Genomic DNA, 16,160 nt, shown 5'->3' with positions numbered 1-16,160 from the left:
GAGATCCCAGGGTCCCTCAGAAGTGCTCTCCTGTGGTGATTCCAAGGACCCCTCACTGACTGCTCCTGGGCCAGCCCCCACTCACGTGACAGCCACACGGGGCGGTAGGGGACAACGGGACTCAGGACTGCTGGAGTCAAATGCCCATCTGCTGCTGACTCTGTGTGACCATGGCCAACCTCCTTGTATCTCTGAGCCCCAGTCCCCTCATTGGTAAAACACCAGAAATGATCTCGGACATCCCTTCCAGCTTTGAGAGTCAAAGATAATTAAAATAAAGGATCAAGGGTGTAGTGGCCACAGGAGACTAAGACCCAGTCCTTGGAGTTAGAAACGGATCTGATTTGCTTAACCCAGGACCTCCTTGCTAACGCCTTAGGACTGGTCATCTGCCTTGGTGTCACGTGAAAAATAAAGAGAAAGAAAAACTCAGCACTGATTCCCTTTGGGGAGCACTGCTGGTTTCTTGGGGATGCTGAGGAGAGGGTTGTCCAGCAGACGAGATAGCCTAGCTTCCCACAGTTCCTCCCCTTGTCTCTTTTCCCTCTCTGAATTTCCCCTGCCCTACTAGCCTTTGTATTCTTGGTGCTTGGTACTCAGCAAACATCTCTTAACCGAAAGCATGGGAGGGAAATTTACCAGCCACAGGACAGAGAGTCCTAAGCTGGGTGAATGCACGGTGCGTGCGAGGTAGGGGTGGGCTTACCACCAAACGAATTCACGTCCCGTGCTGTTGCCTCATGCTTTCCACCCAAGTTCATTTCCATAATTCTGTGCCTAAGAGAGCTCTCAGATCAATCATACAAGCCTCAGACCCACCCCACATCGCCTGGATCTGCTCTACCTCCGTTTCTGGCATGGTGCCGGTACATAGTAGACCCCGACGACCATTCATTCAGTGAGTTTAGTAAGTGCCTACTATGCACCAGGCACAGAATTAGACTGCAGGGACACAGAAGGAGCCCCATCTCGAGTGGCCCACAGCCCGGTGGAGAGACAGAGCTCCCTTTAGATAATGGCAGTCCAGTTGCATGGATTGTGAATGAATACATTGCATGGAAAGGGTGTGTGGGAGAGTCTGTCAGAGGCAGAGGAGGAGGAGAGTTTAGGGTAAAATGCGTCCCCCAGTCAGGGAGGCCATGATGGTTCTGCCCCTAACCAGCGAGGGGTACTTGATGGGCTAAAGCGGCCGCAAAGGCATTCCGTGTTAGTGAAACTGACCAGGGACTGGGCATTGGCAAGGCAGGAACACAGGAGAGAAAGGAAATTGCAGCTTGAGAGGTACCACCACCGCAAGGCAGCCCCCTCCTGTGCTCTTGTTTCCTCCTGCGTAATATGACTGGGTCTTGCTGTATTTGGGGTGGTCCTTCCCAGTTGGAAGATGCCGCAAATCTGAAAGGGAGGCGGAGCACGTGGAGAGTGAAAAGGGAAGAATTGAGGGCTTGGAGGGAAGAAAGTGGCTGTTGATCCTCTGAGCATCTCAACTGAAACCTCCTTTCCTGCAGGAAGGGAAGAAGTGTCTGGCCGTGTACCAGCCAGAAGCGCCCGTGAACTTTACACTGGCCGGCTGCACCAGCACACGTTCGTACCGGCCCAAGTACTGTGGGATCTGCACGGACAACAGGTGCTGCATCCCCTACAAGTCCAAAACCATCGACATCTCCTTCCAGTGTCCCGACGGGCCTGGCTTCTCCCGCCAGGCCCTGTGGATTAATGCTTGCTTCTGCAACCTGAGCTGTCGGAATCCCAACGATATTTTTGCCGACTTGGATTCCTACCCTGACTTCTCAGAAATTGCCAATTAGGCAGGCACAAAACACGAGCTCGAGGCCTGGCCCCATGCTTGTAAAGCAGGCAGCCTTCTGAGGCCCACACTGAGCCTTCTTTTGTCCACCTTAACCCTGATCCGGACCCGTGGCCCCCTTTCCTGTCTCCGACCACCCAAAGCACCCATCGTGGTGCCGCTCAAGCCCAGACAATGGGTCCTCTCCTGGACAATTCCACGCACACTCCAAGGAAAGTGCCTGTCTCCAGCCGTTCTGGTCAGTACCCGAGGCTGGTCCGGCCTGTCCAAGTCACTGGACGTCTGGCTGGATCTTGCCCAAGTCTCAAGGAACAGAATCAGCTAGGCATTCAGTGTCACTAATTCCTTCTTTAAATACCAAATCGTAAGGCTCTCTGGGTCCATTCAGAAGGATAGATGGGATTTAGAGCTACTCCGATCGACAGTTGTGACCACCGCACACCAAAGCATCTCTCATTCCAAAGATTTGTGCCTCCCGAGGTCACCCAGCATTTGCCAAGTGAGGTGAATTGCTGTTTGGGTTTGGTTTTTTTAATGAACAGTTGTATCCATTATTCTGGGCATTGTTGAGGTCAGGTTTCTCTTCACCCCTGCCCTGTGAGGGGTGTACGTTGGGTTCATCCCAGTCAGAAATGCGAGACGATAAACTTCCTTCTTGTTCCTGGGAGAAGTCCCCAGTCAATACTCCAGGGTCAGAGCAAGGTCCGCCAACTGTCAGAAGGAGCGATTGACTCCAGCACTGAATCTGCTGCTCGTGGACAGGGCAGGGCGCTGGGCAATCGGCCGGGCTCCTCACTTCTGGATCCTCTCCCTGCACGGGGGCTCATGGGAGTTGCTGGAGTCCCCTGGGGTGATGTCTCTGACCCCTGAGAATGGTGCCCTGTGACATTCCTGCGCTCTTAGGGAGCCTTGGGTCCAGCGTGAGTGTGGGTCAAACCAAGAAGTGGTTTCAGAAACCAAGAAGTGGGTCCAGTCTACACCAGCCTAGGGTGGCAAGGGTCCCTGGGCCCAGGACGTGTCTCTTTCTGCCTCAGTGACCCGTTTCACAGACTGGGGGTCTACTGACCCGTAAAACCCGGTTCTGGTACAAAGACAGAGGTTAACCAGTTGTTTCAAAACAGAAGTATATTTAACAGGGATGAAAAGCTGAAAGGGCTTGAAGCTGTTCAACAAAAGGAAGAGAAAGTTGCTATTAATGGACATGAGGCTATTATTTATTTTATTAGTAAAATATAAATATTTACTGCTATAATTCTTTTATATAGTACCTTCTATGTGTCAGACATTGTTCTCAGTGCTGTACGTAACCGTTAACACTAGCTCATGGAAACTTCGAGGCCGTGTTGAAAAGTGCCCGTTACTATTTCTATTCTTACAAATGTGAAACAGAAGCTCAGAAAGGGAAGGGAGCTTGACTGAAGTCACCCAGATGGCCAGTGGAGGAGTCGGAATGCAAATCCAAGTTGAAGTGACTCTATAACCCATCTTTTCCCTCTGCTTTTAGAGCTTCCAAATGTGTCAGAGCAGGAAAACATGTCAGGACAGGCGATTCTTGCATCATTTTTGCTTCTTATTGGTGTCTCTCTGGCTCTTTTCACAAGAGAAGAGAGTGTCTGACTTTCAGATTATTTACGTGCCTAAGCGTCAAACAGAATCTGGGCTAAACCAAAATCCATGAATCCCCTACAGATCGTTCCCTCCTTCAAATCTGAACCAGCTGTCATATGTGTTTGAAGATGATTTTGTTACCCAGTGCTGCAGACTGAGTGACGGGGCGGTTATTCATGAGGGAATTCTGGGTGGCGAATTGTGGGTGGGATTCCTAGACAGGGAAGAAGGGTTGAGAACGTGCCCTCCTTAACGGTGACCTCCGGAATGCCCGATGCAAGGCATACAGTGGTGCTCAATGTGTATTTGATGAATAAAGGAAATTGTGTACATGTTCCTACTTGTATTCAGAAGATCTCTTTCTTCCAAAGGTACATGACAATCCGATTTTTATCAGCCAAGTCTTAAATGCCATAGAAAGACATTTACTATTGAAAGAAGTGTACATTTTTATCGGAAAAAAAACGAAACAAAAGAATTCCTATGTGAAGAGAATTTACCCCATGAATAATCTCTTCTCTGAGTCTTCATGGAACATGTTGGATTTTCGTAGAGTGAAATCACCTGCCACCTACAAGCTACAAGGACTAGATGAGCGCTGACCCCATTTGAAATTCAGCAGACACCCGAGAGCTAGGTTCTTACTGAATTTGCTTCCCAGTTTGGGAAAGTGAGCATGGCTTCCAAGATCCTAGGAAGCCTGCTTGGTGGAATTGGGGGTTTTATTCTGGGAATGGGTGGGATGGCGTGGCCGGAATGCTCCGGTTTGAGAAATGGATCTGTCCTATGCAGGCCCCAGAGGGAACGGCTCAGCCCCGTGTTTTGAAGTCATGGGGAAGGAGCTATGGGCCCAGCCATGGTGTGCCCTGAGTCAGTAAAAGTTAAGAGTAATAATCATAACGAAAAGCTGTCCCTTTATTTAGAGTGCTTGCTTGGTACCAAGCGCTCTTAAGTTTTGAATTATAGTACTAATCATCACAGCGATTTTGAGTAAGCATCTCTTGCCCGTTTTATAAATGGAAAGTCTGGGACTCAAAGAGGCTGGGAAATCTGCCTCCCAAAGTAGCGACCCAAATCCCAGCTTATTCCACTCTTCCTTGCTCTTGGGGAGGCCTCCGGGGAGAGCCTGAATGAGCCCTATCGGAGTGTCACGTTGGCGGGGGGCTCAAATAGAGCAGGAAGCTTGCCACTCTAGTCCTTTGTGACCCCATGTTCTGGGGGAAGGGAAAGGTATGCTAAAGATTTGTCAACTTTTGGGGAAGAAATTCATGTAGGTGCTTGGAGTGAACATCTCTTGTGTGTGTGTAGGTGTGTAGGGGAAAGAGGAAACCTGAATTTACTGAACCACCGATGCTTGCTAAGCCTTATCATTAGCATCTGTTGAGCACTTACCAGGCCTTATACTGGGTGCTTTACTGCAGTGTCTTACTTAATCCTCAGAGCAAACCTATGAGATATGGCATTATTATCATTTACCCATTTTAGAAATAAGATAGCTGCGGCTATTAGAGGTTAAGTTATTTGCTCAATGTCTTACCAGCTAATGAATTACAGACCAGGATTGCAAACCAAGGTTAGTCTGACGTCCGAGTCAAAAGGCACAAGACGTGCTTTACTGACAATAGCTGCAATTTTAACTTTGAAAGTGATTCAGAGAGTGATCAAAGAAGGTAGATTCAAGTGATATGATTGTCTAGACTCTCACTGACATTGTAAGTACTGTGTATACCTAGAGATCGTGGGGAGGTAATGTAGCCTGTGACTATTATACTGAATCAGGTCACTGATTTTTAAAGACTTACCTTGATCCAAAGTAACTGCAATGATAACCCTGCACAGCTGGGAATCACGAATGGTCAGAATGGCCAGCTGTGTATTTCTGCACATACACATACGTGTTGTATGTATGTGTAAATATATATATATGTGTGTGTGTGTGTGTGTGTGTCTGTTTTCAGACTATGACTTAATATTTAAGTATTCCTACTGCCATTTTGGTGACTACAAAATACATATGAAGAAATGTCTTGGAATTTCCCAATAGAGGAAAAGTAGCACTTGGGCAATCTGTCATGTTTTACAAGTCCTCATTTTTCTCATGATTTGGGTAGCACGGAACGTGTTTATTTAATGTGAAGGGTTTTCATTGCTCACATTCCCTGTTTATAGCTTTTCGCCTTAAAGCAATATATCATCAGCAAAGTGACTTACTGGATTGGGTGAATTTTCTTGTATATTCAGTTATTATGAGGCAATGATGGAACATTGAACACATTCAATAAATGTGCAGATGGTGGAAATTAGGTCCCAGATATTTTATACATGACAATAAAAATAGCTAAAAGTTTGGAAATGCACTGAGAAATATGAATTCTGGCATGTAGAAAACACCAGGGGTACAAATGTGTCCAGGCCGGAAGACATCTCATGTAAATATAAAATGAACATTTGGCATTCATTCACTTACTCATTTATTCCATGCCTTTTTATATCCCCAACTGCCCTGTGGGTACCTGGAGGTCAGAGACCATGACTGCATCCTCTGAGCCTCGTACGTGTCAGGGACTGGGTAGCAGGGTTTGGATGGATGGAGGGATGGGTGGATAGAGATCCATTGCCAGCTGCCTTGGGAACCAAGGGGAGTGAAATGAAGTATAAGGAGGGTTGCAGGACGCAGTGGGACCAGTTCTGACTTCGGGAGGCCGGCGGACCTTTCTTTTATTCTTTACTGGAATTCCTCACTTAACCGATCTGTGCTTCAGCGTCCTCAGCTGTGAAATGCAAAATATGACAGTACCTTCCTCGTGGGGGTGATGATGTGATAACCAAAATGCACGACCAGCTTTAGAATAGCGCTTGGTACGCGGCAAGCACTTAACAAACGCATCTATTATTTAGCTGAGTCTGTTTCCTTATGAACTGGGAAGAACCCGCAAGGCGATGGTAAGAATTGAAGTCAGTGTTTGTGTCTGCATATTTTCAGTCCTATCACAAAGGTAAAGGAAACGTGTCACCGATATTCAGTTGAATGCTTTAATATTTCCATCCTATGCTTCTCGATCCCTTAACTTTTTATGTTTTCATTTTATGCTGTAATTTGATTAAGCCCCCGGCTTCTTGAAGGCAGGAAGGGTGCCGTACTTTTCTGCGTCTCCCAAACCCAGTGCTGTGCATAGCACACGCTCAGCTCTTTGAACAGGTGTGCAGATGGCTGAGTAAATGAAGGGAATGGTGCACTTGATACCTTCCCGCTAAATCCCCCTCATCAACCCAAAACACGTTATGTTATTATAATAAAGTCTAGGGCAGAATCCATTCCAGGACAAAAATAATTGCCCCATGAATCATTTCCAAGTACACTTCTATCCTGAAACATACTTTTTTCAAAATTGGAATTCAGATCGTGGAGTCCAATGGATGCCTCCAATTAAGGTGCATGTGTGGACTCTGGGAAAGATTTCAGATGATATCAGGTGGATGAAGTTTTGGGAAAATGGGATTCAGGGAAAATGGCCAGAGCATTTTATTATGAAGGCTAGAAAGCATATAGCAGAGAAGCCACTGTTCTCTCTCACCCTCCACCGATGAAATGAAGATGCAGAAGCATCCTATGTATTCAGAGGTCCCAGTTCCAGCTGAACCTGGGCTCTTTCCAATGTAGAACTGAGCAAAAATGATTTCTAAGGAGATGAAAAGGCTGGCACCAAACCCAGGTATGGTTTCGTATATTATATGCTGTAAAGAATGTTTCCAGATCTCCATGCTAAATCTTGTTTTTCACACACCACTAGCGAAAGTGGGTTTCTTAGTCCATCCCATAAAGAGGAAAAGGAAGCTGCTAAACCTGGCTTATTGATGGCCATGAGAAAAATGTCAGCCTGCCAGCGAAGGAGGAGACAGAAGAATTAAGAACCAGATGAAAGATACGGTAAAGGCTGGTCACCGCCTGGGTGGGACTACTGAATGGAGGGACAGATGTCCCCATGGGCAGTAAAAGCCGCAAGGTCCTCCAGTTTATTAGTCCCAGGAACTAACCAATGTTCTACAGTCCCAAGACGGCAGTAGGTGGCTGCATTAGTCACGTTCTCAGCCAACTGTTTTCCAGACCAGAGGGACGTAATCCATTTTAGAAATCGTTGCACAAGCCATTTCGTCTCTGTGAGCCTTGGCTTTCTTATCTGTGAAGCAGATAAAGATAAAAAGGGAAAAGAAACTATAATAAACGCTACATATTACTATTATTAGTGATGCATTCTCTGCAGGGTGCCCTTGTCACGAGGTCACATGGTCAGTGCTTCCTGGGGAGGGCGGGGTGTTCAGGAAATTTCTCAGAGCAGGAATGAGGAAGGGCCTTTCCTGCAACAGTGAGTTTGGCTGTCAGTGGGTTTAATGGCAAAGCACATAGCAATTCACTGGCTACAGCTGCATCAACTACTCGGAATCCTGCCGTGTGTATGTGAGGGAGGGGATGGGAGTAGTGTGAACTAACCTCTGATTACAATGTAGCATCTCCTCCGACCTAAAGGTGGGCCACAAACCGTAACGTCACCAGTTGAAATCACATATATTATCGCAATGGTGGCAGTTATCTCGAGATGCTCTTATGCTCATAGTTGATTGGACAGCGGCTGGACACTTGAATCAAGCTGGTCCCATTCAATTCTTACCCTTGAAAGACACAAAGACCCATTTAGTTCCAGGTCCAAGAACCAGAAGGTCAAGGATCCCATCGTTTTATGCTTTAGAGATGCAGGGAAATCTGTGCTTAGAAAGAAGGAGGCTCATCTGCTCACTAGGCCCCCTCCCTAACCCATCTCCAAACCCATAAGGCCAAGCTTCCCCTCTGCCCTTGGATTCCATGTGGAACACAGTTGAAGGGTTTGCATGCAGCCTGAGAAGCCCAAGATGGATTTAAGCTATATCTAGGGACCCATCCAGTGACCGATAGTGAGGTGGTGTCTGAGAAGCGGAATGAGGAAGGTGGCAGATGGGCCTCTGTTGCCCCTATAGAGCCTGCACGTGGTTGGTCTTGGTGCACACTTGTCTCCCAGCTGCTGCTGACACCCAAGGGTCTGGGGATCGAAACCAAAATAAGCAGCTAGGAAAACAGAAATAGATCCCCAGCTGGCAAAACAGCCTCTGGGCAAACCATCTCTAAATAGCATCTGATACATGCAAACACCTGCAACAGTTCATTTCTCTCGATGGAAGCCTGAGCTCCAGGGAGCTGATCGTGGCAGGTCCAGGGGGTCTCTGCGCCACACGTGCACCCACTGCCATGGTGATTCCCTGCTGGCTCTTCTATGCCTGCCTTTCCTTTGCTCCTGACTCTCACACAGGATCCGTCACGGAAAAGGCCCTTATTGTGAATGTAGAATAAGGATGAGCCTGCACGCTCCTCCTCCTGCATCTACAGCAGGGCTCCTTAACCTCGGGTCCTTGGACCAGGGATCCCTGGGTTAAATTCAGGGGTCGTGTGCTTGGATGGGGGGAAACGAATCTTTGTTTTTACTAATCTCTAATTGCAGTGTGGCATTGTGGGCCACAAACCCTAATGTCACCAGCTGAAATCACATGTATTTTTCTTACCACAGTTGTGGCAGTTTTCTCGAACTGCTATGATGCTCATCACTACCTTGAAATTATATTGAGACCTGCCTCCACATCACTATTTAACTTACTAATAAAGAAACGTCACACAATCGGAACATTTGGAGAACTACACTTCACCATCAGTGGTTTCTTTTGCACTGTTATGTGCTGTATTTCATGCGTTAAAACCCTTCCTGACGGGCACACCACACACGGTCACCTCATCCTTCCCTGCCCAGGCACTTGCTGCATGATGGTGCAGGCTGCAACAGTGTTTACAGCTAATTATGCTAAGAAACTCTTCAAGGTACGCGAAGAAAAAAACCAATGTAATAAACAGTAAGATAGTTGTTTAAAAAGGAGGGGGATGTTAAGTGTGGGCTGCATTTAGGGACTTGCTTCCAAAGAACAAGTATGGGGCTTCCCTGGTGGCGCAGTGGTTGGGAGTCCGCCTGCCGATGCAGGGGACACGGGTTCGTGCCCCGGTCCGGGAGGATTCCACATGCCATGGGGCCGCTGAGCCTGCGCATCCGGAGCCTATGCTCCGCGGCGGGAGAGGCCACAGCAGTGAGAAGCCCGCATACCGCAAAAAAAACACCACCACCAACAACAAAAAGAACAAGTATGGAAAAGCAGAAAAAGTAACTTAACAGTTGAGACACCTGGCAAACACGACCTCAGCCAGGCGATCAAAGTCAACCTCATCCGTGTTCAATCACGTTGGCCCATCATGCTGACAGCACGAGGTGATGAGAATGGCACTGAGCCTCCAGGGTCTTCATTCCAAAAACTCAGAACCCCAACTGGACCATGAGAAAACCATATACGCAAACCTCAATTGAAGGCCATTCTACAAAATGCCCCACCAGGGCTTCTCAAAACCGTCAAGGTCATCAAAAGCAAGGATAGTCTGAGAATCTCTTACAGGCCAGAGGAAGCAAAGCAGGCATGATGACGAAATGTAACCTGGTATCTGGACGGGATCCTGGGACAGAAAAAGGACAACAGGGAAAAACTAGTGAAATCCCAAGAAAGTAGGGAGCTTAGTTAATAGTAATCTATCAATGTTGATTTCTCAGCTGTGACCACTGCACTGTAGTATCATGAGATGATAACAATAATAGGGGAAACTGGAGGTGGGGTATATGGAAACTCTCTGTACTATCTTTGCAACTGTTTTGAAAATTTTAAACTAATTTTAAATAGAAATGGGAGGTGGTACTGAAACCTGTTGTGTCTACATTTTTTTTAAAAATACAAGGGCCAGAAGCATTACAGGGATTGTCACTGGGTGGTCTTTCCACACGCTTTTCTATAATAAAAATAAAATGTGAAAAAGATGTTTCCTTCTAATTACAGGTTGAAAAGCTTGATCCCCTTGTCACTGTATTATTCAGCTATTGAGCGCTTGAAACAGGGCTGGTCCGAATTGAGATGTGCTGTGATGTAAAACACACCCTGGATTTCTTAGTAGGAAGGAAAGAATGCATGATACCTTAATAATTACATTGATCCTATGTTGAAGTGATAAGACTTTGGATATGTTGGGTTAAATTATTAAAGTTAATTTCACTTGTGTCTACCTTTTTTAATGTGGCTACTTGAAAATTTGAAGTTACATCTGTGGTTCGTATTATATTTTTACTGGACAGGGATGCTGTAAAGCAAAGAATTCCAAAGGTGAGGGGCACGTGGTAGGAAGCCCCAGGTAAGAAAGACCCATCCCAATGCACGACCTCTCAGGCGGAGGAAAAGGACACAAGCCACTGCAAAGTTACAAATTTATTGGTCTGGAAATAAATACAAATATCTCATTAAGAAACTCCTCTGGAAAGACTTGTACACAACAGTTTCTTGTTCTGATTCAGCCATTTCTGCCTCCCAGGGGGTAGGTCGCAGGTAAACTGAGTCATTATTCCCCCCAAGCTACCTAGAAGGCTTGACTATTCCTCCCAGTAACCACTAGGCCCCGGCGGCTGACTCACAATGTTCCCTTCACTCTGATCAAACTTCCTATAAGATCCACGGTTAGCCAAAGTAAAAATCAAAAGGCAGTAAGTAGTACAGGAACTCGACAGCTACGCTGACGTTGCCCAGAAATGTCAGTGATGCCACCCGGTTCAGCGAGAGGGTAGAGGGGCAGGAAGGCGGGAGAGGGAAGGAAAGCCCATGGAATACACATTCCAGAATCCTTGCATCTTCTGGGCCACCACTCCCCAAGGGAATCCCCACCCCCTACAAGAGCGAACAGTTCTATCTGAAGATCCCGGAAGGTCACCAGGTCAGAAATGTTTGGCAGTCAAGTTCAGATTCAACCCAGGTTGTCCAAGATTGGAAGCTAGATTTAACTCAATCACACATGGTTCCTGGGAACCAGATGGGATCAACTGAAATCACAACTGCACTGGACTCCATCACAACCACGAGGAATCCTTTACATCTAATAACCAAAAATACCAGCCCACCTCAATGCCCCTGCCCCCCTCCCCCGGCCGCTGCCTGGAGACGCAGCAGAGCCAGGCACGGCCCTCCATTTCAAAGCAGCAGCTACAAATCTACACGATCTTCCCCATGAATGAAATGATCACTCGTCCATGTATTTGGGGTAGGAAGTAGGTGACGTGGAGGAAGAGGCAGGCAGCAGAATCAAAGCCTCAAACCCCCGATACCAAACGTTTGCCAAGACCGTCTCTTTGAAAAACTGGGAGATTTTGTCACCTGCTTCTGTTGTCCATTAAAAAAATGCCAGAAAAACAGGCTTCTGGCATCGGCACTGAAAAGTGTATATATGTGCAGACGTTAAAAATCTACTTCTTCAAGTTCACGACAGAGATTTGCTCTTCCAAACACTTCGGAGCCGCTGCATAAATTCCACCTCTTTCCCCGCTTCCTGTTTGGCTTTGCTAAAAGAGCTCGCCACCATTCCCCCCTCTCCCCCTCTCCAAATCAGAAGGGGTTTGGTTTCCAGAAACTGGGTCTGTTTTTTCTTTAGTTGGAAAGGAAACAGGAAGTAGGTGGGCTGGGCTTCCAACAAAACGTCCCTTCGCGCCAGGATGCTCAGGTCAGCCTAGCCTTGGATTGATCAAGTGTTTGCTCTGTGTTTCTTGTTTTTGGCAGTTTGGTGTCTCTGAGGGAGGGTAAGACAGTGGCCTCTAGGCCGCTCGCTAGTGGAAACAGGACACTGAGATGCTTCTTTCCCTTTGGTCCACTCCACCCCGCCCTCGCCGGAAGGGGAGCCCTCCACAAACCCAATCTCACTTTGTCCTCACCAGAGCTCACTCGTACAAAATAAGCTTTGGATTAATACCGAGCTACATGTGGTTGGCAGGCAGGGGCGGGGAGGGGCCGGAGGAGGGGCAGCTACAGCGATTGATCCCAGAGTCCAGGGGCGGCCGTCCCCAAGGCCACCTAGCAGGACACCTCCGTGGAGTTGGGCCCTGCGCTGCTCCCGGGGCCGCCGGAGTTGGGGACGATGTCCAGCCGGGCGCCCTCGCTGGTGTGGGAGCGGCTGCGGGCGCCCTCCAGGGACGTGACGCTGGAGCCTGAGGCTGTGCGGGACCTCATCAGGCGCGTCATGCTGGCGGAGGGCACTGCGAGAGAGGAGAGAGACCCGTGAGGGGATGGGCCAGTGCTGGAAGCACCTGCACACCGGGGATGCTGCCTGCTGTGCGCCCCACCCGCCTGGGCACCTTTGCTCCTGTCCATCCTCGCAGCCATCCGGCTGCTGGGCTCCGCATCGTTTCTGTCTCTGCCCACAGAGGTGGAGCGCAAGACCCAGGTGGAGTAAGGACTGGCTGCGATCCCACAGCGGCGTGAACCCACAGCTGGTCTGAATCCCAGCTCTGTCTGCTACCTGCTACTTGAATCCCAGCTCTGGGGCTTTGGGAGTGTCCCTCTCTGAGCCCCCGGCCCCCCCCTATAAAATGGGAATACTACCACTGACGCCCTGGTAGCAGCGCCGGGGTGTGTGCCCACCACCCCGTAAGGCCAACAATGACCAGAGCGGGGAGGACGTTCAAGGTTGGCCAGGCTAATCCCCGCACGCCACAGACTGGAAACCAAGGCCACACAGAGTGGTCAGCTGTCGTCTCTCCCTCCAGGAAACCTGCGAGCTCCCAGGTGCTATCAACGGCACTGTCCCTTCCAAAGGATTTAAAATGCCCTTGAACACAGCAGGTGGCTTACAAGGTGGAATGAAGACAAAAAATCGCCCCGCCTGTACTGGGTGGAATGGCATCCCCCCAAACTCACGTCCACCGGCACCTCAGACTGTAACCTTCTTTGGAAATAAGGTCTTTTCAGATCTATTTAGATATGATGAGGTCACCCTGGGTTGGGGTGAACTCTGATGCCATGGCTGGTTTCCTCTTAAGAGGAGGAGACACAGGTGCACACGGGGAGAAGCCATGTGAAGACCGGGCAGAGGTCAGAGTGATGCAGCTAAAAGCCAAGGACTGCTGGCAACCACCAGCAGCTGGGACAAGGCAAGGAAGGATTCTTCTTAGAATCTCTGGAGGGAGCGTGACCCTGCCCACATCTTGATTTTGGACTTCTAGCCTCTAGAACTGTAGCACCGTGAGAGAATAAATTTCTGTTGTTCCAGGCCACCCAGTTTGTGGGGATTTGTTATGGCAGCCCTGGGAAACTACTACACCACCCGACTGAAGCGTCATTGCCAAGGCCATACTGAATAATGGATATCACACACTGAGGCAGCTGATAAATACAGAGGCATGTAAGGGCTACACTGTTCACTCAGTGGGCACAGGTGTTGGCTTTCTGTGGCAGACACCCACAGACAGAATTCATTCTTGCTGTACCGAATCCTCTTCTTACAGAGCTAGTTGCTGAATCTGGAGAAAAATTGGGATCAGTCCTATATCTGTTGCTCACATATTCTCTCTGAGCCCCTGTTTCTTGACCCCAGATCTGGGGGCTTACTGACCTTGCGGGGCTCTGGTGACCCTAGCATGGTGTCATGGGTGCTGGGGGCTCATCATTCTGCCCACTGCTGTGAGCAGACACTCAGTAAATGAATGACTACTCTGTCTTTAGTTGATGCCTCCGGCTCGCTCTGCTGTCTCTCCCTACGACCTGCAGGATGCTTCAGCTTTCTGGAAATAGAAGCTTATGTGGGCGGGGGGGGAAACAAGGCCTGCCTTTCACTTCCTTTCTCCCCAGAATGCACTTTCAAAGCAGAAATCTAAACCCAGGGCAGGTCCAAGACAAACGAGTTGCAATTCATGGCTGCAAGGTAAATGAAGGCCTTCTCCAGTTACTGCCTTTGCCTGCACATTTCCTTGGAGGGAGAGAGGCTGGAAAGGCAGGAGACCCACGAGCAGATGTTTTCTGTTGGAAGAGGGCACGTTGGGACAGGGATCCTGTCCGAAGCATGTAAATCAGGCTCGTCCACTCTCAGCCACTCCAGAAACTAAGGACGGCTGAGGCCAACCTTAGACTGCATTGCAGTCAGTTGACCAAACATAACATTACTATTTTAAATGAGCAAACGGTTTAAGCCTCAGCAAAAGAAAAGGAGCGGGGAGTGATGAGACGCTCAGACTTCCTTGTGAAGGTGGGCACATGAATTATAATTCCAGGCAGCAGACAAAGAACCCAAAGAACCACACCGGGGCCGGAACCGTGGCCGACACACCAACATATACCAACGGTGGCTGCTGCCCAGCAGTGTGCTTACACTTGGTGTTGTCTGTCCTGGTCATGGGACCGCATTTCTGAAAATGTGTCTGTGAATAAGTGTCTGTAAATAAACGATAATCATAACGCGAGAAGCTCCAAGTTCTTTAATTGTGCTTCTATTTATCCTTCAATTCCCACATCTAATGATTTAGCAAAGACATGCTCTGTCTTGAATGTAAGTGGCTTTATCACCCACTTGTTCAGAGCTTTACAGTTTTCAAAGAACTTTCGCAGATCCCCACTCTGCTCCTTACTTAATCTCTCAAAGCCTCAGTTTCGTCATTTGTAAATGAGGATAAGAGTATCTCCTAGGATTACTGTGATGATTAAAGAAGAAAAAAATAAAGGATTTATTAATCTTTCATCACCACCACCACCACCACCACCACCATCATCATCATCATCATTGCCATTTTACCAGCATCGCCATCATCACTGCAAGTCTCTTAGAAAGAATGTAACCAAAATTTAAAAGATTTTCATGGTCTCATTGTTTGTTGTCTTCTTGGTGCTCAAGGGATAATCCTCACCTAAACCTTAAAACATTCCCTGGTGTGAAACAGCTTCTGTTCAACAATGGAGGGAGAATGAGGCACTGTGGTATGAGGAGACACTGGAACCCCTGCCCTGCGGCCCATCCTCCACACACCTAAATACTTCTTCCCTGACCTGCCCAGTTTGCAAAAAGGCTGAAGCTGGCCAAGGTGATACAGAATACTGTACTCATCCCAACCTGGTTCCAGTTCCCACACCTGCCCTTCAACCCACCGCCTGCCAGGAAAGGCCATACTCACTGTATCCCATGCCCTGCACGAAGTACTTGAAGGCCTCGGCAAGCTTGGCCGGCTGCAAGAGAAAAGAGGGGAAGTGCTGTCAGTCACCAGAGGTCCAGATCATGCAGCCGTGCCTGTGGTCACCTTCGTTAAAGAGCTTGGCCCAAGACAGAAGGCCACCTCGGGTGGATAGGACAAAACACGAAAGGAAAGGAAAGACTATGGGATACTTATGGAGACCAAAATTAGCTTTGACCAGAAGTTACATGACCTGTCTGAGCCAGTTTTCTCACCTCTAAAATATGGGCAGAGTGCCACACCTACTCCTGAGGGCTTCTCTAAAGAAGACATCATTGGATAAAGTGATGTGTCCAACTCAGGGTCTAGAATGTAATAGCCACTCACTGTGCTAAGGGCTTTGCAGCATTATCTCATCTTCCCGACAACGGCCTTATGAGGTTAGTACCATCTTCATATATGTTTCACAGCTGAGCAGACTTGGAGAGATAAATAATCCGTCCAAGGTCTTATGATTAATCAGTGGTCTTGTATATTAACCCAGGGCTTTCCAAACCCCATAACAGTTTACTCTCAGCCTCAGTAGCAGGCTGGCTGGCTGGCTGGCTGGATGAAAGGATGGTGGATAAATGCATAGATGAAAACGAAAAAAGATCGATGGAAAG

The 16,160-nt window shown here is 48.2% G+C and overlaps 2 protein-coding genes across 5 annotated transcripts in view; one reads left to right on the top strand and one right to left on the bottom strand.

The window, feature by feature from the left end:
* CCN4 (cellular communication network factor 4) overlaps positions 1-3,752 on the top strand; it is a 30,818-nt gene extending 27,066 nt beyond the window's left edge. For all 3 annotated transcript variants that reach the window (XM_067711200.1, XM_067711199.1, XM_067711201.1), the window contains one exon: positions 1,506-3,752. In XM_067711200.1, coding sequence (XP_067567301.1) covers positions 1,506-1,805 — 300 coding nt within the window. In that variant the 3' untranslated portion in view covers positions 1,806-3,752. The remainder of the gene's footprint in view (positions 1-1,505) is intronic.
* A 7,019-nt stretch (positions 3,753-10,771) lies between these two features.
* Positions 10,772-16,160, bottom strand: part of NDRG1 (N-myc downstream regulated 1) — a 55,543-nt gene continuing 50,154 nt past the window's right edge. For both annotated transcript variants that reach the window (XM_067711198.1, XM_067711197.1), the window contains exons 15-16: positions 15,499-15,550; positions 10,772-12,594 (exon numbers count right to left, since the gene is read on the bottom strand). In XM_067711198.1, coding sequence (XP_067567299.1) covers positions 12,413-12,594; positions 15,499-15,550 — 234 coding nt within the window. In that variant the 3' untranslated portion in view covers positions 10,772-12,412. The remainder of the gene's footprint in view (positions 12,595-15,498; positions 15,551-16,160) is intronic.

Source organism: Pseudorca crassidens, chromosome 17 (assembly GCF_039906515.1).
Source record: "Pseudorca crassidens isolate mPseCra1 chromosome 17, mPseCra1.hap1, whole genome shotgun sequence".
Classification (NCBI taxonomy): domain Eukaryota; kingdom Metazoa; phylum Chordata; class Mammalia; order Artiodactyla; family Delphinidae; genus Pseudorca; species Pseudorca crassidens.
Note: the sequence above shows the minus strand (reverse complement) of the source record. Positions and strands in the feature narration are given on the sequence as shown.